General features: G+C 42.4%; 1 protein-coding gene across 1 annotated transcript; it reads left to right on the forward strand.

The window, feature by feature from the left end:
- The first annotated feature begins 2,182 nt into the window (after window positions 1-2,182).
- Window positions 2,183-6,630, forward strand: LOC133883456 (transcription factor GAMYB-like). Its single transcript, XM_062322788.1, has 6 exons — window positions 2,183-2,313; window positions 2,488-2,951; window positions 4,767-5,619; window positions 5,688-5,970; window positions 6,256-6,320; window positions 6,397-6,630. The coding sequence occupies exons 2-5, from the start codon at window positions 2,559-2,561 to the stop codon at window positions 6,290-6,292; spliced, it is 1,566 nt and encodes a 521-aa protein (XP_062178772.1). The 5' UTR covers window positions 2,183-2,313; window positions 2,488-2,558; the 3' UTR covers window positions 6,293-6,320; window positions 6,397-6,630.
- Window positions 6,631-27,849: the final 21,219 nt, after the last annotated feature.

Raw genomic sequence — 27,849 nt, forward strand, 5'->3', positions numbered from 1 at the left:
TCACCTGGAAACGGACTCTGCTGGACCGTGTTTGCGGACGCGCGAGGAGCCGTATCCGACGTGGATACAACACGCGAGGGAGATAGGCCTAAGATGTTGGATCTCCTCCATTCTTTGCCGTTTCTCCTTTCCTTCTTTTACTCTTTTTTTCTCTCATTTTTCTCCTCTCTCCTCCTACACCACCTTCTCACCGTAAAGGAGCTGGCAGGGGATCGACGCGCGCGGGCGTCGGCAAGGCTAACCGGTCGATCGGGGCCTCTCCTTGCGCGTAGTGTCCGGCGCCGCGGCCGGCGGCCGCACGTATTTCGCGCCGCGGCGGGGCTCGTCCGGTTCGCTCGCCCGCCGTCGAAATCGGGAGATCCGAACGATCCGCGTCGCTGGCATGGCATCTCGCGCCCTCCTGCGCGCAGCGTGAGGCGGCGCAGACCGATCGAGTGGGTTTCGCCTGCGCTGCAGCGCGGTTCGTGTATTCGTACGTACGGTGGTTCACTCCGAAATACTCTAAGCTTTGTAATCGCAGCTTTTTCACGATTCGCTAGCCACGGTGCTCCAATTTAGACATCCAAGGCCACGCTTTCATTTCGGGTCCGACATTTCGAAATAATTACTGTGCGGTCTGTCTTTTTTAAGCATTGGTTAATGCATGATCTATCAGCGACGAGACGTGAGCAACTCAAACGCGAAAAGCTAGGAACGACGCAATGGGCCTGAAAGGGCCGACGACGAAACTACCAGACCAGCCCAGCCCAGCCCAGCCCAACCATCCTCGCTCTCTCCCAGCAAGCGCACCAACCTTTCATCGGTAGAAAATACAATTCCGCATGTGTTTACTGATGGCCTGTCTCGGCCGTCTCCTCTATACTTATCCATTCATTTGATTCTCATATATATTTTATATTTTTTTATCTATTTCTCCGATAAATCTCAAACGGTTCTTCTATCCATCCACGGATCCACCACCGCATTCTCGGACCGGACGAGCGTAATCCGAGCCATTTACGTTGAGGTCGCCCAGGGTTGGACTGCCAACTGCCTAGGTTATTACTATTTCTATTTTTAAATAGATATCGTTTTAAAATTTTAATTTTATTTTTAAATAGATATTATTTTAGTTTTTTATTTTCAAATAGATATTGTTTTAATTTTTTGATTTTATTTTTAAATAGATGTTATTTTAGTTTTTAAACTAGTGTTTTATTATAGTGTTTATATAAAGGCTATTGAAAAGTGGAGTTTTAATTTAATAAGTGCGATAGATTGATGATTGATATGTTATTAATTAAATATTAAAGAAATAAACATATTATATATATGAAAAAATTTAGGGAAAAATACGAACCCCAAAGTCACTTGGATTTTGACTTTCCCCTAAAAGTTTAGTTTTTTGAAAAACACCTCTAAAAATTCAAAAAAATTAAAAAAATCATAAAAAATTTAAAAAAAAATTAGAGACAATTTAAGACCTTTTGTGAAATTTGTTCTAAAAAATAATATTCTTTGCATCATATTTCATGGAGTGGAAGTTTGAAAAAAAAAACATGCAGCTCATTTATTAATTCGAGTTAAATGCATAGTTAATTATTTACTAATCTAAAAATCATGAAACCAATTTTTTTAGTTTTCTTACATGATCTTGTCTTCTAAAAATACATGAAATCTTGAAATAGTTATTGTAACATGCAGGATTGAGTAAATGTGTTACAGATAGATTAATTTATAACTAATTCTTGACACCCAAAATTAGTCAAATCACTTTTATTAGTTACTTAAATAATTATTTGTGTAGGAAAAATAATAGTAGACATTACAAAGTTAAAATAACATGAGTTAATAAATGAGTTGCATATTTTTCTTTTTTTCCAAACTTTCTCTCCATGAAATATGATGCAAAGGATATTGTTTTTGAAAAAAAAAATCACATAAGATCTTAGAATTGTCTCTAGTTTTTTTAAATTTGTTTGTAATTTTTTTTAATTTTTTTAATTTTTGGGGTTTTCTTTCAATAAAGTCAATTTTTTGGGGTTTTTTTAATAAAATAATTTTTAGGGAAAGTCAAAATCTAAGTGTCTTTTTGGGTTTTTTTTTTTATTTTTCCCAAGAATTTATTATAAATTCATTTTATGTCGAAGGCTAAAACAGTATAAAAAAACGAAGGTAGTACTACTCTTATACGAGTCCACCCTATCCGCCGCCAACTAGTTTCCAAACAGCCAAACCCATCTCTCCCCCTCACCCTCTCCGCCGCCGCCACGGCACCACCGCCTCCTCCCCCTCGTCACACTGGCAAGTCCCGACGAGCGTCTCCTCTTCATGGTAACCAATCCCATGCGCTGAGCTAGATCCATTCGTTCCACTTCCACACCTGATTAGATCATATTGGATCAGATTGGATTTTGTTGCATCGGGAGTTGGAATTGCTGCAGGTGGAATTGGTCTCCGGGGCTTTGCTGATGAAATCTATTTGGTTTGTTGCTTGACTCCGTGCAGTAGCCAGTTGGTACGAGAAGGCGGGTTCGTTTCGTTTGAATCGAGCGGCCGTTGCATCACGGCGGTCCAACATGGTGGTGAAGGTGGAGGAGGAGCCCGCGCTGGGCGCGCCGGAGGAGGACTCGCCGCCGCTGTCGCCTAGCGACGACGAGGAGGACGATGTGGAGGAGACTGATAGCGAGGGGGATGGAGCGGGAGGCGGCGCGCCCCCGCTGAAGAAGGGTCCGTGGACGCCCGAGGAGGATAAGCGGCTGAAGGAGTATGTGGAGGCGCACGGCGAGGGGAACTGGAACCAGGTGCAGCGGAACGCGGGGCTCAACCGCTGCGGCAAGAGTTGCCGCCTCCGCTGGGCCAACCACCTCAGGCCCGACCTCAAGAAAGGTCCCTTCGACGACCAAGAGGTGGACAAGATTATCCAGATGCACCATAGCTGGGGGAACAAGTGGGCAAAGATGGCGGCCTGTGTAAGTGTTGTGCTCGCCATGCTCTTGCTGTTTTATGCTTCGTGCATCGAAGGTTTTTTTTTCTTTACTATTTTCGCGTTAGTTTATATGGAGGTTGGCAATGAGATGCTTTGGTGGATTGTATAGGAGGGAAGTCTTCCCCGCATCCTGGAATCGGTTTGTCTGCGGAAAACAAAGAATTTATGCTTTTTTCTCGAAATATGGCACCTGTTTGCCATTTAATAACATATTCGGAAGACATTAATGCTAGTTTTAGGTATTTATAATTCTCCTGTTTTTATGTTAAAGACAGATTTTACTCTATTCAGTTCATTGGGCTTGAAAGATCACTAATTAGTACCGACTTAACTGTATGAAGGTTTGTTAGGCCTTTGTTGCAGGGAAGTAACAATCTAATTAATGAAACTTAAGTGTCGATTCCCTCTCTCTCCATGTACAACTGTCAGAAGCATTTACAATTCTTGTGCTCAGGAGACTGAAATTCCTTTTGTTTTACTGTTAAGCAAAATGAAAATAGATAAGGCTTGATCATATTTTGAGGCCTCTTGCTGGTGAAAAAATCATGAAGAATTTTTCAATTCATTATTTTGAAGAATAGCCCAATTTCTCTGTTGCCTTGTTACGCTAGCTGCATTTTTCTTGTTAGGATTTGGAGCTCACGCCAATCTAAATTTTTGGAGGATCTGCTTTCTTGTGTTCCATTCCATTGGCCACTATAAAAGCACCAAAATATTTTGAAAGTATGGTGCTATCTTTTTGCTGTGCTTCTGTAAGCAATGTGATACGCAGATGTGCTGAAATTTAGTTAAACTGGCAAACTTTAAAGACGCAGATGTTGAATCCAGAGATTACTAAACACTTGTTACAAGCAATTTCAACTTTTAAAACTGCATTGTACAGGCTGATATCTAGGCCCATAGGTTGTATATTCGTTATGCAGGATTTCTTTGCATATATGTTACGTTTCTGCTGCTCTAGGATCTATTGCCCCTTGATGGATTAATCAATTCCTATGTATTTTCCTTCCGTTACATTGCTGCCACATCTGCTCTGCAGTCGTTCTGTTCAGCTTTCCATTTCTACAATATCATGCATCACTTTGTGTTTTGTATTTTTTTTTCTCCCTGCGCTAACCATTAGTAGCCTACCCAATGTGTAGTTATCATGTCTTTTTAACACATGGAAGGTGGTCGTGTTCTTGTCAGGTTGGGTGGGTCTCTTATCAGATATCAGCCTATTAACCTTTAAGATGGCAGCGCCATTCTAGCGGGGTGCTACATGGCTTCTGATGTTTACGTAGTCTAATAATTTTGATCATGGTGCATGCCTTGTTAGCCGTTTCCTTATGCCTATCAACATATACTGTGATATGCTGGGACATTGTTATCACCTAATCATTACTTGTTCTTCTATGGGCTTGTCATAAGCCAGACAAAATCAGTCACTGTATGCGGTAAAGATTCTAACATTCATTGTTGGCAATAGTAGAGGGGGGATTATTGATGTTGCATGTGGTACTAGATGTTGCATTTTGTAGTTAAACCTAGACAATAGAGTCACGTTAAATGACAATCTCATGATTAATTATGCAAAATAGGCATCTGTGCTACTTTGATTGCTTATCGTCGATTTTTGACAACTGCAAAATTCCTTTTGCTTGTTTTGTTTCTATTGTTTGTCTTGCAAAGGCATTTCTTGTTAAAATTCACTTTTTCATCTTCACAAATAGCATACGTTCTTTCAAATTGAAAATATTTTTTTCTACGATGCTATTTGGCCCTGTTGGACACTAAACTGCTATTGTTGTTATTTCAGTTGCCAGGGCGCACAGATAATGAAATTAAGAACTTTTGGAATACCAGATTGAAGAGGCATCAAAGAGCTGATTTGCCTATGTATCCAGAGTATTTAGCTTCTCGGGTTTCCAATGAAGACATCAGCTGTCACACTCCTGATGAGACACATGGTCTGAAACGATCAAATGAGTTCTCACTGGAAAATATTCTTGATTTTAATGAACTAATGAAGTTTACTATGATCGACTATGATAATCACATGCACGATCTCCCTGTTTCAAGCCTTGTGATTCCGAGGAACCCTTTGAAACATCATGTCTCTACTGGCTGTATAGTATCAGACTACAATGGCAATCCTGAGGAGACTGAGAATACCATTTGTTCCATAGATTTCAACTGTGGAATGACAAAGAGTCAGTTGGCACCTCTTAGTAGTGCCATTGCCAGTGGCCATCCAATATTCGATGGCAACCCCTCTACTTCTGGGACCATACAGAAGACAGAGCTTCCTTCATTCCAATATTCCAGCTATGACGACTATAGTAATGTCTGGCTGTGTGAAGGCCCCTCGGGTCCTCGTATTGAACAGGTTGACACCTTCATTCAATCCCCAGGGTCTGATTTCAATTCGTTCAAATCAGAATCCATATCTTCACAGAACACTGATTGGCTGTATGCAATGGTTCACAAGGTTGATGGATTAGACCCTATAAACTCTCATGGATTTTTGGAAGTGTCTGTTCCTCCTCTTTCATACAATCAAGTGTCACAATCAAATGCTTACCCTATGAGGCATTCCTATTCAGTTCTTGGTGATTGTGAACTTGAGGGCAATTATTTTGATGAAATTCAAGCTTCAAATTCACCTTCGGGTAAGTATGCTTTATGTTATTGTAATGTCGTTTATAGATTACGTACGGCTTACTTTTTTTGTTTGCAGGTTTGGATGCTATTTTTCCTTTCAGCAATTATTATCCGGATGCTATTTTTCCATCCTTGGAGGATACCGGGATGCATGATGCTTTAGAAGCAAGTTTCATGAACGAAGGATCACTACTCCCAAAGGAGCACTCTATTTTCCAATCATTGAGTTCAATCTTTGACGGGGATTCTTCCGAGGAGGCTAAGCTGTCAACTGCAGGTCATGTGCTTGATTCACCCGCCTGGAAAAGCTCCTCGGCCAAGCTCCTTGGCCGTGGCAAACAGGAGCCGGCACTGCCACGGTACACTCCCTTGCCCTCCCTGTCCCTCCTTTCTCCTACATGAATCAGGTTATTAAAATATGGAATTGGTACTTTGAACTAACTGCTGGAGAACACGTGTTGCATGCATGAATTGTTGTTAGTGATTGTGTGGTTTGGTCTGAAATCCTTACATGCCTATATAGTTTATGATGCATGTCAATGTCATCAAAATTTGTACTCCTTTGTTCTTTTGGTCTTGTGCTTTCGATGTCTTCTACCATGCGAGTTTCTCATTCTGTACTGCCCTGCCTATCATGTTTGCAGTGACGGTCCTAATTCCCGTCGTTTGTTTGAACGCTGATCAGTCAATAATCACCAAAGAAAAAGAGGTATCGATAACTCCACTTGTACCTGCACTTTTTGGGCCCTTTATGTGCAAACTAATGTGCTCACATATGGTTGCAGGTTAAGATGCACCAATAAAGGTTGTGGGGAATCATGGGTGCAAGTGGCATGATCCTGGCTTGCTGCATGTACCAAGTGTGAGACCGGGAATATATTTTGGGCATGTAATTGTTCAAATGTACTGGATTTTGTGTTCTTGTCCTTGCACCTCATGTATTTTGAATTTTACTATCATTTGTGTGTATGAATTTTACAATGGCAATGGATATGAAGTAAACCAAATTCTCCAATTTATATGCCAAGTTTTCATTTTTATATTCGCTGAACAATTGTAACTGCTGCAGTTCATGGTTTGTGTGCTCCAGCAGATATCATTTTCATTTCTTTGCTTGTGCATGTGCAAGCATTTGCAGTTATTTTCTTGTGCATCAGTTCTACAACATGTGAGCATTGTGAATTGATTGTAAGACGATGTGTGCATTTCTCGAGATTGGATGAGTTCGAACTTGAATGCCTCATAAAAAAATAGTTTGGAAGCAAAATATGCCTAGCTCCCTCAGTGTTAGAACCCTCTCCATCAATGGAAGTGGGGGGGGGGGGGGGGGGGAGGCGTCGATATAGAGCAACCAGAGCACCGAGAATCGCTATTCGTCATGGCTAGAGTTAGGATTTGGACCGTGCCTAGTTTGGGTGGCCCAAAACACGGCCTGGCATGAGATGACTATGGGCCATGCCAGCACGGCTCGGGTGTCTGTGTCGAGCCATGCCTTGGCCTATGGCCCAGCAGGTGACATGAGTTTTTTATTTTTATATTTTTTATTAATATTTAAATAAATAAATCTCTGATGGTAATATTTGTATAAATAGATGTCTATCGTCCTCTGAAAGTGTAACCTATTTAGAGGGCAGTAAGGATGTCATGGTGACAGTACCATCCCTTACCGCTCTCTCAGAGGGCGAGTAGGGCCTACCCCGGCTGTACCGCCCCTCACTATCCACTGAGAGGGCGGGTAGCCACCCTTACCATCCTCTCAGGGGGCGGTTAGCCTCCCGCATGTTAAGACCCATCCAAATTAAATTCGAATTAATCACTAAGATGATCATTTAACAAGATGAGAGGTAGCCCACGCATGTCTTTCAATACGCCATGTGCTAACCCTTATCTCATCATAACAATCGTAGCCACCGTTGATTAAAGCAAATTTAATTCCAGTAGTCCCGATATGTGTGCGTTAGTAACTCCTAGAAAAAGTTATTACCCACACATACCTTCAAAAACATGAATATCACAACAACAAAGGATTTACAAGATTACAAGCTTTCAAGTTGAGACATAAAACAGGTGACAAGGTCTTAACTAGCGTTGACTTACAAACATCTCGGCGGAAAAAAAACAACCAAAGAAAAAAAAAACCGGTGGCGCCATTTGCCCATAAGGCAACCAACCGGGGTCTAGAGTAGCCGACACCTAACTCCAGCTGAAAAGAAAATAAGCAGTGTGAGTACGAAGGTACTCGCAAGACTTAATCTATATTAGGCATATATAAATAGCCCGACTTCAAAGATTATGCATTTGAATGTTAGCAAGAAAGCGGCCACATGGTTAAGTAATTTCATGAGAAAAACAAATTTTGACATAAACATGTGAGCATCTACGCTATACTACCTAAACTAAAACTATCATGTAACTTGAATATAAATATAGCTGGAACCAATATAAATATAAATGTAAGACAGAACCATATCCACCATGCCCCAACATACCAAACCATCTCATATCATCCCATATTCGTAACTCTACGATCGATGCAAATGAACAGAAGCGTGCTCGATAACTGAGAGCGTGGGAATTTGAATTGATTTTATACCCTGCAGGGGGTACTATTGGATCCACATAACTCAAGGACCATTTGGCTTGCGCAACCTGGTAAAGTCCGCGAACGGGGGTACTCGTGTCAACCTTTCCTGATAAGCCTCAACCGTTTGATCATGCGCCGATAGGTGTGGGGTCATCCAGAATTACTCCTGGAGCAAACTAGATACCCAACCAGTCTCTCATGCCTGACACCATCGACTCGCACACCAAAAAGCCATAGCTACAAAGGTATTCAGCTTACCCGTCCCATATCTGGGTATGTGACAAGTACGGAAAAATGCTAAAGCTAACTACACTGATAGACAGTGCTTAAACGATGCAAGCAGTCTACGGCATCTGGGCTCCTTTCCCGAACTACCCCGAGAAACAACTCCGGGGCAGATGATACCCCTAGCACCGTCCACATCTTGCCTCATTCTCACAACTCATCCAACCAACATCATCAACCTAACATTGTGATCATTGTAAAAGTAATTAACGCATATGCTCACGAACAATGAAACATTTCACCGCTCGACTTCTACCAGTGATATATGCATTGTTAAGCATCACGAGTAACTTTTAAGTTAGACAACGTCATATTAAACTCAGTTTACAAAAATACAGATAATCAACAATTCAAGACGGGAGAAATAATGCATCAAAATAGGCTCTACCCATGGAACCTGACATCGACTCACTAACATGCAAACATATATAAAACATAATTTATCAATTGAGATGACACATGATCCAAAATGATAGGTGCAGTATGCTTAGGTACTTGCATTGCTACTTTTCTTCAATTCAGGATCAACGACAAACCTCCTCGTGATAACCCGCTACTCTCCGGTTCGACAATCACTAAAGAAAATAATGAATCGCAATAAGTATGATAAAATGCTACAAAATATGATTTATAATGCATGAAACAATTTTTCCTAGTTAGAACATGTCATTAGAAAACTAGCAAAATTGGTTTCACCAATTTTGGACTCGTAAAGAATTAACGGTGAATTAATGAAGCCTTAACCTAATTAATTTATCTCAAAATTTTAATTAATTATCTTATGGCTGAGACAATTATAATAGATAGAGTAGATTATCATAAAATCAAAAAAATTGGTTTCATAATTTTTGGAGCTACAAAGAATTTGTTATGAATTTTACAAGTTTTAGCAAACAGTGAACTCTACTAATACGATTTTGTCTGAGTTGACTGCTGTCAGACTGCCAACATGGGCGGTTGGACCGCTGGGAGTGGCGGTTGGACCATGGGACAACACGAGTACTGCCAGCATGCAGAGAGATTCGGAGTCTAGCGGTCAGACCGGACCCTTGGGTGGTCCAACTCCTAGAATAGCGGTTATACCGCTAGAAAATGCGATCAGACTGATGTGCTCGGCCGGGAGCACTTGGTGAGCTCACCGGCGATGATTCCGGTGATGCCTTTGGCCAAGGCTGACACCTAAACACTCTATGCGACGAGCAGAACCTATTTTAGGTGGTTTGAGTGACATTCATGGGACCAAAAGCTAGGGCCCCATGGATCGACATCCATGGCTAAGGAGCTCGATTCTATGGCTATGGGGAGTAGAAGAACTCGGGGGAAACAAGGGAAAAGGGGGTTGGAGAGCTTCACCTTAGTGTGGGGAAGCTTGCTTGTGGGTTGGCCGGCTTCAGGGAAGTTCCGATGTGTGGATCTGCTCCGGGGTGCTCCAACCGGCCTAGAGGTGGAAGAAGTGCTTCGAGCTTGCTCCGGTGATGGGGTTGCTTGGGGATGAGCTCGGGGACAACGTGAGGGACTCATGGGCGATCTCCTCCTTCGGTCTTCGGCCTCGATTGAGCTCGGATGAGGATCTCCTCTTCTCTTCCTCCTTCTCTCTTCTGTCTCTTCTCTCTCTCTCTCTCTTCTCTCTCTCTCTCTCTCTCTCTCTCTCTCACTCGGTGGGGAGAAATGAAATGGTGGGTGGATGGATATGTGCTGGTCGAGGGCTTAAGTGACAGTTCTGTGTATTGGCGGTCGAACCGCGAGGTAGCTTGGTCAGATTGCCCGAGAGCAGAGACTCTGGGAATTCTGCACGCCACTGGTGGTCAGTCCGGTGGTAGCTTGGTTGGACCGCCATGGGAGTTTCTTCTCGGCTTCTTTTTACAAGGTTTGGGGTTTTTTTTGGGGGTTTTGGGTATGATTAGGGTTTTGAATATGATTAGGAAGGCCTAATATACGTGGTGGAAATGCGTATACACCAAAAACATACGTTTTCGAAACGTTTTAAGTACTTAAAACATGAATTTAAAACACTATAATGCTTATGCATGCTCCGCGACCGAATTAAGATTTTTGGGATGTGACACCGCACCCGCCCCCCTCCACTATCCTCACAGTATAAAAGGCTGAAAATTAGTCAAAATAGCCATTTAAATCTAGAGAAAAAAAGAAAAGGAGGGGGGGGGGGGGGGAGAGAAGAGGGAGGCAACGCGGTGAAGTCCTACTGTCTTTTTTCTATGGATTTTGGGTCTCAGTTTTTGGTAATTTTTCTAGACTTGTGTTTTTATTAGTAATTAAAGTACCACTAGATCTAGAGTTTAGTGACATAACAATAGTTATATTATATGAGACCTATGGCTTAGAAAGGTAGGATATGTCTTTTGTAGTATATTGTAAATGTCAATTTTAACATGGTAGGATAGCCATCAGATATATAGTAGTATTTACAGTATGGTAATTTCGATTATCTAGATTTTACAGAATAATGATGTAAGTAATAATTATAGATAATTAAAACTTTATTAAATAAATGGATGGTTAATTAGTTTAAATTGGTTAGTTTGCTTAGGAGTAATATTGATTGTAGTGAACTAAACATATTGTTAGGTGATCATCGTTATTGGTAATTTTGTTAGAGTTTCGATAATCAGAAGTATAGTTTTCTGGTATTAACATTGGACATATTTTCAGATGTTTCTAGGGATATCCGATAAATTATATTTTTCAGATATATTATGGTGAAAGTCAAATTGGTTATGATTCTAGCGGTGTACATCTCTCTGGATTTCAGCATCACTCAGGGGGTCAAACCGCCGATGTGCTTCTATGGCGACCTTTGTAGGCTTCACGAGTACCAGGACATCTTCTACACTTATGATCTACGCTTCTTCATGTGTGCCAACTACCAATATGACAAGCCTCAAATAGACCGTATGAGTACCCACCGGCATAGCAACATAGATCACTTATGTGGCACTTTTCATACGATTCCATGTATTATTTTACTAATATCATATCTTATTTCATTTGTCCAGTCTCCTCTATCTATCTATGACTTCATGGAATGGCTCAACATGGAGCAAAATAAAGACTATAAGTGGTGGTCGATATGAGCTTGTGGTGGAGGAGGGAAGCGTACGAATGTCAGGAGTACGAGCAACAGTAAGAGGAAATACGACTGAAGTGGTAAGAGGAGGAGTGTATGAGGAAGACAGCGGAGGAGCTCGCCACGACTCAAGCATGCGAAGCAGAGAGGGCAAGAAAGTGGGAGATGGCCTGTCATGCTAAGGCGGGTGACCCCGATGCCTTGAGAAAGGGCAAATATCTTATGTGCACTCAGTAGAGAGCATCTACTATAACCTAACATATTTTCACTCACTAAGGCAGGTTAGGATTAGCAGCGACACGTTATTAGGTTAGCTTTTAGGCGTATCGTACATGCTAACATTTGTTGTCGTCATATCTTTATGGTTATGGTCAATTCGCGCAGCAACGACAAACCCTATGTAATATTTATTAGCGTATGTAACATCTGTGTCGGGTATTATACTAATAGTGCTTCACAACTACAATTTTTTTGAAAAATTAGATTTTGTATCCTCCTACGTTACGCCACTAAAAAATTACTCATACAATTTTACATCAAATAAATAAACAAATATCGATAAATTTACATCGATCCAAAACTTCTAAAAAGTAACTACTCCCTGATACCGTTTTGACCACTTTTCGCACAATTAACATTTTTCACCGAATAAATGTGTACTATTTTTCAAATTGACGTATATAAAAGTTAAATTAAAAATAAATAAATTTCCAAACGATAGAGCTAACCTCCTTCTGGGAGGATGGTAAGGACTAACCGCTACCTCATAGGACGGTAAAAGGCGTTGCACGGCGACGCTTGGGGGTGGGCCCTACCCGCCCTCTGAGAGAGCGATAAGGTATGGCGTTGTTACCGTGACATCTTACCGCCTATTTCAGAGGACGGTAGAAGTCTATTTATACAAATATTACTATTAAAAATATATTTATTTAAATATTAACAATAAAAATAAAAATAATAAAAAAGTTCGCACGGCACGGATGTTTGGGCACGGCTCGACAACAGCCCGTTGTTACACATTAAGCCCATCATATGAAGTGCCCGTGAGCGTGAAAGAAGCCCATGATTTCTTTGCCCACCTAGTTACATCTGTCCACGTAGAATTCATGTTCTGAGAACACGACAACAAGTTTTATCAAGCCTCTTCGTTATCATCTGGCCGGCTCCCGACTGCCGAGTCCCACAACAACAGTACGCCGTTGCGCCATCGCACCCCAACCCGACTTCCCGCATCGTACCAGGCTCGGAAGCGTCGCTCCACAGCCAGTCGCGTTCGTCGGCTTCACTCACTAGGCAGGTCGCCACATCCCAGCACGGCTTCTCCGAGCAGATCTGGGGCTCATCGAGGCTCCACAACAAAGCCCTCGACGTCTCGATGAGGAGAGATTTTTTTATTATTTTTATATTTTTCGTTAGGTTAACTGTCCTATCAATAAGTGGTAAGACTTACTAACCGTCCTCTGAGAGAGCTGTATTGGCAAGGTAGCTAATCGTACTCTCAGGGAGCGAATAGGACCTCCTACCTGATAAGAGGGTGGGTACAATACCAACCGCTCTCTCAATGGACGTGTAGGACAATTTTTTTTAAAACGTTGTAAAATTTACTGAAAAATGTTGCTCAATATTTGAAATATGTATTTTACAAAATTTGAAATTAAAATGGTTAAAGAATAGTCAGAATGGTATATTGGGGAAGCGATATTTTGGAGTAGTTTACATATTATTCGGAGGATAAAAAATCAATATTTGTGAACAAATTGTATATGTGAAGCACTCGCAACATATTACGCGGCAATGAGGTTGCAAACGGCGACAAACATAAGATTATACGTATGGTGGAAAATATTACATTGAAGTGTAACCACGACGACACGACGAGAAAAAAAAGATGGTATATACGGTTCGCACAAAGAACTACTTAATAGTGCGTCGCTCCTAATCATAACATACCTTAGGGACTTAAAACATGTCAAGTTACATTAGATACTCTCTACTGAGTGCACCTAGTATATTTATCCTTTTGCAGGGCATCGGGACCTGCCGCCTTAGCGCAACGAGCCCTCTCCCGCTTCCTTGCCCTCTCAGCCTCCCGAGCCTGAGCTGCGGTATGGTCATGTGTTTCCTTCCTCATACGCTCTTCTTCCTGCTGCTTCAGACGTAGTTACTCTTCTGTTGCTCGTACTCCCAACGTGCATAAGCTTCCCTCTACCTCATGGTCATGTCGACCCACCGCTTCTGGTCCTCATTTTGCTCAATGTCGAGCCATTGAAAAAAGTCACAGATCGGTAGAGGGGACTAAACAAATAGAACAAGATGAGAGATTAGTAAAATAGGGTGTGAAATCGGGAAAGATGTGGTTGATCTTTGTTGCTATACCGGTGGATACTCATACGGTACATGTTGAGGCTTGTCGTATTAGTAGTTGGCACACATGAAGAAGCGCAGCCCATAGGTGTATGAGATGTCCTGAGACTCACGAAGCCTACAACGGTCACCACAGAATCACATCGGTGGTTCGATCTCCTTAGGGATGAAAATTCTCCAATGTTTCTTGGGTGGGCTTGGTGGAGCTGAGGAAGACATTGCAGTTGAGAGAACTGAGAAATGAGTGGTGCATCCATGTATCGAGGTTGGGTTATTTATGGTGGGAGAAGACAGGAGCATTAGATTCCCTTTTGAAGAAAGGAGTGGGTGAAAGGGCTTAGAGGACGGTAGGAGCATTGGATTCCATCTTGAAGAATGGGAAAGTTATGGCATTGGTGCTGGACAGAGATTCCATGTATTGTCATTAAATTTTTGGTAAAAGCTGTCCCGTGTTGTCACTTCTTGTCTAAAACCTGCGCAAGGACAAATGTGTTGTCATTTCATGGTTAAAGTTGAGTGGTGCGGTCAATTCATTTCTGCAGATTACGCCAGGAAAGAGGTGATGTCGTTTAATGGTTAAAGTTCAGTTGTGTGGTCACTTCATGAGTAAAGTTAGACTCCCGACAGAGTTTTCGAGCGGTTACTTCGTGTATAAGTAGCTTTGTAAGAAATATTTTTCTAAGTCTGTCGTGAACGGTTCATACATGGCCGAGGACGATAGAAAGTAGCATGTGGTCATGTTGGATTAAGAAATGCAACTAACGTGCGATCACATTAGAATAAGAAATGCAGTTACGACATGGTTAGTGGACCATAAAGATTACACGCGTCCGAATATGTAAGAATAGATCGCGAATCGAATATGCATATGTAAGTTAAAAAACAAATGTACAATCCTACTGCTATCTCCCCCGCTGCCGTCGGTCGTTCCCCCCCATCATGGTCCCGCTGCCACTGCCACTGGTTAGCCCTCACGTGGCCCCTACAGTAGGTCAGGGGGTCGGGTGGACCGACCTGCCTGGTAGGCCTAGTAAGGAACACCGGTGTCGAGGTCTCCTCCTGGGTGTGATGTGTCCGAAGTGGAGCACTGGGTACCTGGGACTGTTGGAGGATGTCGTAGTCTGGTGTGCCCCCGAAGAAGTCCCGCACGAGGTCAACGGGGGGTCTGGCCCAGGCTCATCCTTCTGACTAGGGTATGAAGACTGAGAAGAATCCGCGGGCCTCCATGTGTACTGACTGGAGGGGCCTATGAACAGATAAATGTATTAGATATGGAAAATATAGAAATGAAAGAAGTTGTACAAAATGCACTATTGTACCTGTGTGGTAGGCCGGTGCAGCATCAGATGGCCAGGCATGCGTGCCATAGTAGGGGTCGAACGGTGGTGGGGGATCGGTCGCGAGGCAGCTGAAGATGGGCCAGCCTCATCATCGAAATAACATGTGGACAATATTAGATATACTATTGAATATATTGAATACGTGAATGTAGTGTCGCCCAGTATCTGAGGGTGTCGGCACAGGGCTCGGTCTAGGTGGTTGCGTCGAGACGTGTGTAGGTGTACCTAATATTTGTTTAAAATTAATGCACCAGTAAGGAACGAATATATTTAAACGCCGTGCGAATAAAAAAATCCATACCTATTGGGTTCGGGCCTGCAAGTCGTGGTACAAGGGGGCGTGTGGGTGCCGACACCGATGAACGGTGCTGCATATCAGACCTCTTGGATGACTCGACGTGGACCCCACTCAACCTGGGAGGCGCTCCTGCGATGTCTGCGGTGGATCGATAAGAGGTAAGCTTCAAGGCCCGCGCGGTCTTATCAAAAACCCGCTTGACGAACCCCGCTACATCCAACGCACTGAGGTGCACCCCTTGCCTGAAGTGGTCCATGGTACCAGCTACTCCCTATGGATATCATAAATGATATCGGCCTGTGGAAACAAACAAAAAATAACAATTTCAATTTATAGTCGTTGTTACGCGAGTATGTGGTACTGAAATGAGATGTAAATTACACATACCGCCTATGCAGCGTCCTCGTCCCAATGGCCCGGGTAGGCCTTCGTAGTCGATGCAACATGGGGCCGGACACACTCTGGGGTATAGGTGACCCATGTACATGTACGTGGTACGTACCACCGTAGGTAGTCCTCGAAGCTCCACTCATCGAAGGGACGCGCCTCCTCCACGACATCCTGAAGGGCTTAGGCCCATGCTGAGACGTACGGGGCCAAGCAATCTGCCCAAAGGTTGCCAGTCGGCTATCCCTTGCGTGTATACCTGCAAATGAACCATGTTAAATAGAATTGACAGTAAGACGAATGTTACGAATTATTCACTTCATTATATTTACCTTTTACCTTTGGACACGCACTGGAACGGTGCAAATGTGGACGAGAGGGAAAGCCCGGTGGCGGCCAAACTGCCGCATGACGCGGTGCGGTGAGTACTCCTCGACGTAGATGTCGAAGACAAGCGGTGTCTTCGTAAGCTAGTACTCCTCGTCATGGGTACACAGCGGAGACAGACCCAAACCCGCACGACCTTGGATGGCCAAGAAGCTGTATGGCGTCCATACCACGTCGTCCGGACGTAGCCGATCGAACTGCGACCGAAAATGCTCATAAGCGCTGCGAGGCTGCTCATGCGCCCAGTGTGGCTGTGTGACAAAGATAGTAAGAATTCATTAGAAATACATGTGAAAAACATGATCTACATCCATAACATAACATGTGCCAATTAAAGTATTAAAAAAAGTACGTACCCGGCGCCGACACCAAAGCGAGGCCATGGTAGGCGCGTCCTCCTCGGGCTCACCGTACCATTCCTCAGGGTACGGGGAGCGATCCACCACTGGCCGACCTATGGCGAAGTAGTGGGCACCCAGCAAAAGTGGCAAGTGGCTCCTTCTTCGTGCACGCGTCACACAGCGCCCAATATGTCGCAGCAAGGATAGCAGATGCCCAACTGAACTGTGGTACCTCCTCGCCAATAGCATTCGCTATCAACCTCGCGTACGGAACAAGGATCCTCGCCACCAGGTGGCCTTGGCCGTTGGTGAACATAACCTAGCCAAACAGCCAAAGCAGATAGGCCTCCAAATGCCTAGACACCGAGTACACGTTGGCCTGCGGGTGCATCTACACCGACTGCAAGTATGACAAGTGATAATAAGGAACAGAACTAGATACTCGAAAAGTAAATGAGAAGTTGCATTGTACGGTACCTAGAACTGTAGGATCCACTTCTTTGTGGGCCCTCATGGATCGGACAAGAACTCAGGCACATAGGGGGGTGCATCATCTGTCCGCTCAACTGGGCCAAAGCGCTGATGCATGACATTCATCCAGTCAGCATCCATATCGATGACCCAATCGAAGCTCCCGCGTAAGGTAAGCCTAAGAGGTAGGCTACGTCCTGCAAGGTCAGGGTCATCTCGCCGCAGGGGAGGTGGAAAGTATGTGTCTCCGACCTCCATCGGTTAACCAGGGCTGCTATCAGCGAGCTATCAAAATAGAAACGACAAGCCGCTGCCTCGGGGTTCTCCGTCGATCGGGCCTTCACCAAACGACAAAGCGGTAGGAGTCCCGCTGCTGCCAACCTGCACCATTGCGAATATAAATAAACTGGGGGATGCAATACATAAATGAATAGGCACATGCATATGAAAGTATCGACTTACATGTGCTTCCACCAATCATCGACCGTAAGTAGCTCTCCAGGGCCACGTGGTCGGAATACTCCTAACTTCGTCTGGTGCACAGCGGACAAGAAGTTGCAGTGCCTCTTGTCCACTGCAGGGTCGAGAAGCTCGGGGGTCGTAGGGTGCGTCATATCTGTATTTAAACGACATGTACATTAATATATTGCAATATGTAGACAAGAACAATATATATTGAATGGAAATTTACATTACAACTATATGTATGAATATATTGTGACATATACTTACAAATGAAAGGTTAAAATGCTAGACAGTGAAGTACAAATATAACAGCAAGGTACGCTAAATACAATCACACTAGAACGTGCTGCAATACTCACATACACAACAGGTGCATTTTTAGGACAATACTTGTACGTGTGACCTGTTTCATTGCACTGGCTTCATCGCTTGACCCTAGGACCCACCTCGGATTCATCCATATTGTTGCGAATCTGGCGAGTTTGTCGACGACCCGGTGCGTTCTTCATCATTTCCAAATCAGGCACATAGATTTGTGAAGGGCCTGGATTACTTGTAAAAGTATCAACAATGCTGTAACCATGCAGCTCATGATTCCAGGTGTTCAGTATCTGATCCTTCATGAAATACTTTGAAACATATTGCATGTCCCACTCCTAAGCACACACTCTTGCACATGCCGCTTACATCTTCCACCCCTACGACCCTTATCCATGCACAGAACCTGTGCTTCGTAGTCCCCTCTTGATTAGCGCGATGCATGTGTGCCTTCTTTGTGGTCTTCTCCATATACTCACATAGCATTCGTCCATAAAGCATACGATTATCTTCCATTACCTTTTTAGCAGCTGTGTACAGATCAATAAAGTATTTACAATTCCCATACAAAATACCTTCTACAATTCCAATGAGTGGGAGGGACCTCATTCCTCGCATGACCCAGTTATAAACCTCAGCAATATTTGTTGTCATTATTCCATACCTTGTCCCACCACTGTCGTACAACAAAGCCTATTTTTCATTTGGCTCATTACGTATCCACTATGAAAAACTCCTAATAGCTGACCTTGACTTCCTCACTATCTGAGGAGTATCTGTTAGGAGAGGTCCAAGAGCTATCGGTTCATCACCAGTGGCTGCAACGTCTGCTGTCTGTTTCAGAGTTAGTTCGTCTAGTCTTGCCCACAGGGCATTGAACTTCCGTTTATGGTTTTGACTGCACAATTTTTTTGAAAAACTTCATCAACTCTTTGTTTTTAAATTGTATATACAAGTTCGCACCCATATGGCGCATGCACCACCTGCTCTTCAAGTTAGGCCACTGTGCTGCAACACCCCGTCGAACATTCCCATATTGCATATCCAGCAAAGTCTGCAACAACCCTGCATGTCTATCATGAATCAAACACACATCTTACCGGTCAAGAACAATAGCATGCTTGATCCACTCAAGGAACCAATACCAACTATCGCTGTTCTCACTCTCCACGAAGGCAAACGTCAATGACAGGACTTAGTTGTTACCGTCGACCTCAATTGCAGACAATATCTGTCCTTTATACTTCCCAGTCAGGAATGTTCCGTCCAGGCAAATGATGGGTCGACAGTACCAAAATTCTTTGATGGTTGCAGCGAATGCAAAGAAAGCACGCTGCAATACTCGTTTCTCGCTGTACTCCGCATCAGTCGAGGGGTAATGCTTGATATCATAGTAACTGTCTGGGTTCCTTCCACATATTGTGGCTAATTGAAGAGGTAGATTGTGATATGAATCTTCATATGTTCCGAACCTCATCTCAATAGTCTTCTGTTTTGCCCTTCATGCCTTCGCATAGTTTATTGTATACTGGAACTATTGCTCAATAGCACAGATTATTGATCGTGGCTCATACTTCAGGTTGTCCGCAATCTCCCCATACATAACATTAGCAATAAAAGCAGATGACAAGTTCCGGTGGGCGAACTCTATTTCCTCAATGTGACAATTGTGTTCCCTGACTATTGAGCACTGCCAGTAGTCTACCCATTTCCCCCTGAATGCGTGCACCCGCCAAGGATATTGAGGCACCAAACACTTCACATCATACTCTCTTTTACTAGATTTAACAACCTTGAACTGTCTCCGAAGAGACAACGACCAGAATTTAACTGCATCAATAACAGCCTCCTTTGTAGGGTACATAGCACCATGAGACATCTCGTTCTCATGATATTCCCACGGTGTTCGATCAGTCTCACTAACCACCAGCTTTGAAAATTCATGATTCCTCCACTCTGCAGGCATTGGAGCATTACCCTCCTCGTTAGATGAATCCTCATCGGCAACGGCTTCCTCCAGCTATTGATCCTCTAACCCCATCTCTTCAATTATACTAGGGATGTGCTCCCCCTCATCGGCTACACCCATCGGTTGCATCTCAGGAATATCCCCAACATCTGCCCTAGTCCCGACATTTACCGGGTTTGATTCATCTTCCACTACCTCACTTGGTCCCGCTACTGCTTCTGCAAATTTTACCTCTATTTGATCTTTCTGGTATGCCTCAGCTAACAAAATCAGAGGCAGCCCATGTTCACATGATATATCTATATACTGCCTCCAAGTAGATGTGGCTTCTATCGGGACAAGCTCGCCAAAGTATCCCTGACTAGCACGGCTGAGGACAGCTTTCAGCTTAAGATCATGTTGCTGCGGATTCAGTTGAAAAAACCACATCAGCCACTTGCACACACCCGCAATGGTCCTCTCATTAGCTTTACTAAGACCCTTCATGACATCACGAAACCCAGACAAATCTACACCGTTAGAACCATACGTAATTTCACCCTCACCATAATATATCTGAAAAATTAATTTATCTACCATCTCTGAAAACATCCGTAAATATAACCAATGTTAAGACTGACGAACTATATTTCTGAGTATCAAAACTAAAAAAATTACCGACACCGATTTATACCTAACAATAGGTTCTTTAATAATACCCCTAACCAAACTAACCTATAATTATTACTCTATACAGTCTACATTTAATAGCTATCCTACCATGTCGGAATTAATATTGACAATATACTAGTATTTTCTAAACCTTAACCCTAGGTCATACCGCTAAAGCCTAGGTCATACAGTGTTAAACCCTATATCACACAATGCTACCCTACAATTATTACTCTGTACAATCTACATATTCGAAACTACCATACTACAAATATTATTATGTATTTAATTGCTATCCTACCATGTCGTAATTAATATTGACAATATTCTACTAAATACATCATTTTCTAAACCCTAGGTCATACATGTCTAAACCCTATGTCATACAGTGCTACTTTAATTATTAACAACAATAAAAGTATAAAAGAAATTACCGCAAAGTGCTCTTCAAATCCGCGGATCAAATGCAGCAGGGCTTCGCCTCGCTCTCTTCCTCTCCTCTCCTCTCCTCCTCTTCTCCTCTCCTCTCTTCTTGAGAATTTTCTCTTTTTTCGGATTAAAATGAGGATTTGTCCTCATTTTTCAGCTTTTTATAGAGAAGGGAAGAGGGGGGGCGCGGGGCAGCCTCCTTACCACCACCTGAGAGGGTGGTAAGGGGCCTAACCACCCTCTCAGGGGGTGGTAAGGCTTCCTAACTGCCCTCTGAGAGGGCTACAGGCGCCTACTTTTGTAATTATTGTGACGAGGAATCTATTTATTTAAATTTTTAATTGAAAAAATATAAAAAAAAATCCGATGAGGAGGGGTTGCTAGCCAACTGCTCTAGACTAGCCTGGAGGCGTCACGCTCAGCCTCGACAGCGACTGGATCACGCTTAGCTCATGTGAGGGTTGGGCCTAGGCTGGCACGGCACGACGGCAGGCCGACAGGCCATAGATCGTGCTTGGGCCTGGCTGAAGGTGTATCATGCTGATCGTGCCTTGCGAGCGTGGCACGATGCGGCCCAAGGCATGACAGACGTTCTGAAGGGAGGCAGCCAAGCATGGCGACCTCAAGGTCACCTGTTTGGGAGAAAAAAATCTGAGTGTGGAAGGGAAGGAGCCGAAGTGAAAGGTAAGATAACTCGAGGGAGAAAATGCAAAATATACCATGAATTAGGACATCAATATAAAGTACGGGATATGTTTAGGGTTAGAGTGTGATTGGTTGTCTGTATTTGAAGATTATGGTCTGACAGATGTATATAATCTTATAAAAAAACATGTTTAGTTGTTCGTATTCATTGTTCTAATCTAGCCCAACGGATACAAATATACGTCTTCAATATGGCTTGGGAGTGAATCAAGCTTCACTCTGCAACCTAATTCAGTGGATGTAAGCTTATATATTCACCTCATACAGGTGTACTCACTTATCAGTGTCACAAAATCACTTTTATACGAGTAACCAATTATAATCTCAACTCTTACATCCTCTTATGTGGCCTCCGATTCAGTCAATAAAACAAAAACTCATCTCAGCCTATCAAACAGAAACTCAACTTAGCCTATCCAAATAGATACAACCAACTAAATATTCTTCTTTTCAACAAATATGGTTTTGCTTAGCATACATCCCTCTGTCATGTTCCACGCACGTGTTGCATCCTGTCTGTTACTCTCCCTGGAAGGGACGTAGTCACCTGGTCACACGGTAGCACCACCGTTTCATGTATGTTACGAACCAAGTGACCAACACCATCGACCGTCAGGCAATAGACATCCATTTGGGAGGGATGCCTCCTGAACGGACACGAACATAATTGTTCACCGTGTATAAATACCTACATCTATCAATGAGAAAACCAACTGTTGAATCCATTTCTTGTATCTCTTTATTTTACATTCAATCTAGTCTAAACACGTTATTAGCACACTCTACATTGAGTAATCACAGAGAAGAAGAACTGGAGGCACGAAGGCCTCCATCGATCTCAGGTGAGGGCCATGGAGAATTTGCACATACCTCCCATGGCTCCGACGACTGCCCTCCTTTGTGTTCTGTGGCAAGACTGTTGTCGTCGTGGTCTTCACTTCGCCCAGGGTCGCGGTCATCGCCGCCACCACGCTCCCCAGGGTCGTAGTTGCGATCAACATGGTCGTCGCTACCTCCATGGTCGCGGTCGTCATCGTGGTCCTCGCATGCTTCATCATCCTCGGGTCGACACGCATGGCGTTGGCCCTAGTACCACTCTGGCCACGACCAACACACATAGCGTCATCAACCTGAGGTCGCCTCCGTGCGCCCTCAGCTTTTGCCTCACCGACAGTTTCATGCCGTTCACCTTCAGCTCGACCATGAGCACCTTCAACCCACCATCACTGTAGGTGGATGTCCCCGTCGATGTTGACTCAGAGCTCTCATCCTCGACGCCCGCGCTAGTCGCCCTGACAGTGCCGAGCCGCCCAGGCTGCATCACCACCACAGTGGTGCACTGCTTCAGCAGCAGCACTCCGATGGTGTCTGGCTCCGACTTTGACACCAACCCAGGTGGCACCATGGCATCTCTCCATGGGGTTCCTCCGTACTACACCCACAGGGCTGCCGGATCCTCTCACGTCAACATTGAGGCCGCCCTGGGAGCATCGACATCGAGGACACCCACGCGGCGCAACGGAGCCCTGGGTGTGGCTGTCGGGGCGGGGAAACCCTAATCCTCACCATCGCCTAACCCCCTTATATCCGTTGCGCATGCACCCCCTACCTAGGCTTGCTAAAAGGCCAACAAGGCCCAGGCGCAGGCACCTCGGCTTGCCTTCCCCAGTGCCACGCCTGCGCAAGCCGCATGGGCCCAGAGGCCACCTAGGGACAAGCCCAGGTTGTTCCCCCCTCGCGCCAACACCCTCACCCGTGCCTTAGGCCATTTTGTAAAGAACACCCTAGGGTTTTGACAAATTGCAAGATAGTCCAACTAAATAGTACTATATATCTAGTATTGTTCATATTTAGGCCCTCGGTGTTTATTGTAATTGTGCACTGTGTTGTTTACGTTGTAACTTCACATTTCAAACCCTATTTTTTTTAATCTATAATGTTCCATGTGTTTGCTCTAATGCAATCCCTATAACTTGCAATTCTATTATCAACTTTGTTAATTTTTGCAATTAACTTTATTTATTGCGAGTTTTACATTCTGAATTCACCTTAATTAAGCCCAATGCGCTCACACACCCAAAACGCTTAATTTAAGTAGAATTACATGCAACGTCATTAAAAGTGGTTACCTCCTTTATTATTGAGATAATACAAGGTCGTGGAACCAAGGTATCTACTACACATTTGCATATTATGCTCCACTACTATGAGGTATACACCAATTTGGTGACTACCTTCAATGTGTTAACTCACAAATATGAGGTCTACACTAATACTTGTTTTCACAAACTTTGCATCATAATTACAATATTATCATAATGAATTTTTATTTACTAACATTAAATTACCTAAATCTATAATCAAATCCATATAGGACACAATGACCGGTAAAGAGTTCTGAACTCGCGTTTGACGATCACAATTATCCAACATGGGCGATTATCATCATCGTCCAATAGACGCTGCTTCTTTACTTGAAGTACATTCTAATATTCAGAATAACAACAAGTTCGATGGCTTTTCTAGACGTCACCCAACGAACTTTAAAGAAAAATGCAAACGCAACAAGAAGCAAAAGCCATGTGGACTGGATCAGGTTCGAGGCATTTCCAAACCCAAATGTGAAAAAAAACTAATATTTATCGCAAGTGTGGATGCTATAAACATACAACTAAGAAATGCCGCACACCGAGATATCTAATTGATCTGTACTTGAAATCAATTAGATGTAGCTGAGTTGCTCAAGGACCAAGATATGAAACACACTTCAATCTTCAATTTGACATCACCAAAGAGGCTAGTTGTTCACAACAAGTTCCATAAGAAACAAGTAACAACCAGATCCTTCAATAGCCAAAAGATTAGATGAGCACAAAAAACATGATTGCGGAATTTGCTTCGCATGACATGTTTGTAGACCTTATCTAGTCTCCCAATTTCTTAGATGTCATGTTATCTATGTCCCATTAAGTGTTGTAATATAATATGTTGTCATCACTTTACTATATTGTATATCACAATAATGTATTAGCACATTTGATATTCAATAAAGTTTATATGTATTATATATATCTGATAAAAAATCATATTAAATTCTTTATTTCTATATATAGATTTTTACGGGAGTAAATCCGAGGGAGGAGGAAATATGTGCCGACAGCTGTACCACAAACTCTATACTTAGGGATACAAAATATTTCCAAACTCTTACAAAAAAGGTAAGAAAATATTTTGACAATCGCTGGACATGATGTAATGATAATTGGCTCTGGTCGGGCCATTATCATACTCCCTATGGGTACTCAAACTACAATCAAGAATGCATTATTGTATCTTGATTCCACATGTATCCTACTAAGTTATAGATATATCCATCAGAATGGTTTCCATATTGAAACTCATGATGACAACAAAGAGAAATATCTCCTCTTAACCAAAAACAACGGATATGGCAAGTAATTACTTGAAAGAATCCTCTTTTTATCGTCTGGATTGTACTACGCATACATTAAACCCGTACCACATGTTGCGTACAAGGTATTTTTTTAGAATGTTGACACATTCCAAACTTGGCATGATCGCCTTAGTCATCCCGACATAGGAACGATGCAAAAAATTATCTGTGATTACATTGATCATGACTTAAATACTGCAAAATTCCCACAATCTTCAGATTTTGTGTGCACTGCATGTGCCACGGAAAAATTAATTTTAATGCTCTCTTACCTTAAAATTCGAGCTGAACAACTCAAATTCCTTGAACGCATTAAGGCGATATATATGATCCCATTCAACCATTGTTTGGATTGTTCAGATATTTCATGTTTCTTATAGATGCATCTACATGATGGTCTCACATGTGTCTATTATGCACACAAAATCATGCATTTGCCAAAATAATTGCTCAGATTATTAAATTATGAGTGTATTATCCTGAACATCAAATTCAATCCATTTAAATGGATATTGTTGCTTAATTCTCCTCAAGTGCCTTCAATGACTATTGTATGACCCTAGAAATTCATGTTCAACACTGAGTCTTATATGTTCATACTCAAAATGGTTTAGCGTAATCTCTCATCAAGATAATCAAGCTCATTGCATGACCCTTATTACATCATTGGAACTTACCAACTTTTTGTTGGGGTCATGCAGTTTTACACGCTACTGACTTAATTTAATTGTGACCTACTGCCCATAGTACTTCCCCCTCTACAACTAGTATGTGGAAATCCACCAAGTATTTTCCATCTACGTAAATTTAGTTTCTCTACATTCGTACCGATCTCACCACACAGCGTACATCCATGGGCTCGCACAGGAAATTAGGAATCTACATGGGGTATCAATCTCCATCGATCATTAAATATCTCGAGCCCCTCACAAAGGACCTTTTCACGGCTCGTTACGTTGACTACTTATTCAATGAGGACCATTTTCCGTCATTAAGGGGCGATTTCAAGTACCAGAAAAAATATCAGGAAATCAATTGGAATGTTTAAGTCATTTTTGCATCCGATCCACATACTCAAGAATATGAACTTCAAGTTCAGAAAATCATCAATTTGCAACATATTATAAATTACCTACCATATGCATTTACTGGCTATAAAGATGTCACCGAAATCCCACAATCCTGCTAAAAATGTGCCCGAAAGAGTGGATGTATCAAGCAAAACCACTCAACTTCCTATTCAGTATAAGAGGAGGAGAAGTACGACCACAAAAGAGAATACAACTTCTTGCAAGCATCAGCAGAAACAGAGGAAGAAACCCTCTGAAATAGTAAATGTAAGTTAGCATCAAATTGATAGACACCCAATGGGCAACATCCACAACCCAGCTCAATAATCACTCAATTTCTTATGCTAGGACATCAGAATACCCCGACTCTATCATAATGGGAAACCACAATAAGTCACAAATGGTACAAGAGATTTTCATCAACTATCTAGATTCTGGAGAATCATATGATCGAAAGACTACAATTATTGACATATACTTCTCCTCAATGATTCAAACAACCTCAAAAATATCTAGATCCCAAGATCATGACAGAGTGTCAAAAACGCTTGGACTAGGCTTAATGGGAGGATGCAATCCAAGCAGAGATAGTCTCGCTCACCAAAAGAGAGGTATTCACATCAGTAATACCAACACCTCCAAATATCTTCCCTGTATGATACAAATGGGTTTTCATCCAGAAATAGAATGAGAATAATGAGATGGTGAGATACAAAGCAAGACTAGTAGCACAAGGGTTCACGTAGAGACCCAGCATTGATTTCAATGAAACTTAGGGCATGTTTGTTTCCCCTGCAGATTGTAAGAATCTGGATTGTAGATTATGGATTGTAAAAGCTGGATTATAAAAAACTGGATTGTAAAAGCTGATGTTGTTTGGTAAGATGTATTCTAGTAGGGTTAGATTGTTGTTTTTAGATGTCAAAAGTCTGTAATACCTGTAGATGTTTAGGGTGGCATGTTTTTTCTTTTGTCGCTACATTTCACATTCGGTCGGACTTGTAACTTATTTCAGAAATATGGATATGAATAAATAAAATAACAAAAGGTACATCATCCATATAAATTTGAATTTTGTCCATACAAATAACCTCTCGGAAACAATCTACTCTCTCATAACAAACAAAGCATTAGCGAAATTATCATGGAAGTCATTCATATCTCCTTCTTCATCTCCTAATACATTGCCACCGCTCCCTTGAGATGAAGATGCTTGGGGTATTAGCATGTAGTTTTCATCTTGATCATACATATCAAATTCTTCATCCCTCAAAGCACTATCTTGAGAAGTTATGAAGAGTCATGTATGCAAGTATTATTTTTGTTTGCTTAAGTATAAGGTAACTCGGCAAGTCCAATAATATTCTCCACTTCATTTTCAAAACGCCAAATGATTGCTCGATTACATTGAGAAGAGATGAATGCAAGTAGTTGTATACCTTCTTTTTGCCACTGAGATGAATGTTACAAATATTTATGTATTATGCTTTTAAATTTTAATACAAAGGCTAGAATAGATTATAACATCATCATATTAAAGTCTGAAATTGGAGTTGGATCCTAAATGATGTTAGTTACAGATGTGAGTCATCTTTTTATGTGAGTTGTTTCTTGAAAAATTCCTTTCATCTAACT

This window comes from Phragmites australis, chromosome 10 (assembly GCF_958298935.1).
Source record: "Phragmites australis chromosome 10, lpPhrAust1.1, whole genome shotgun sequence".
In the NCBI taxonomy this organism is placed as follows: domain Eukaryota; kingdom Viridiplantae; phylum Streptophyta; class Magnoliopsida; order Poales; family Poaceae; genus Phragmites; species Phragmites australis.

Coding starts and splice junctions, on each gene's coding strand:
- LOC133883456 (XM_062322788.1), top strand. CDS start 2,559: ATGGTGGTGAAGGTGGAGGAGGAGCCCGCGCTGGGCGCGCCGGAGGAG. Junction 2,952..4,766: donor GGGCAAAGATGGCGGCCTGT/GTAAGTGTTGTG, acceptor TTGTTATTTCAG/TTGCCAGGGCGCACAGATAA. Junction 5,971..6,255: donor CAGGAGCCGGCACTGCCACG/GTACACTCCCTT, acceptor TCATGTTTGCAG/TGACGGTCCTAATTCCCGTC.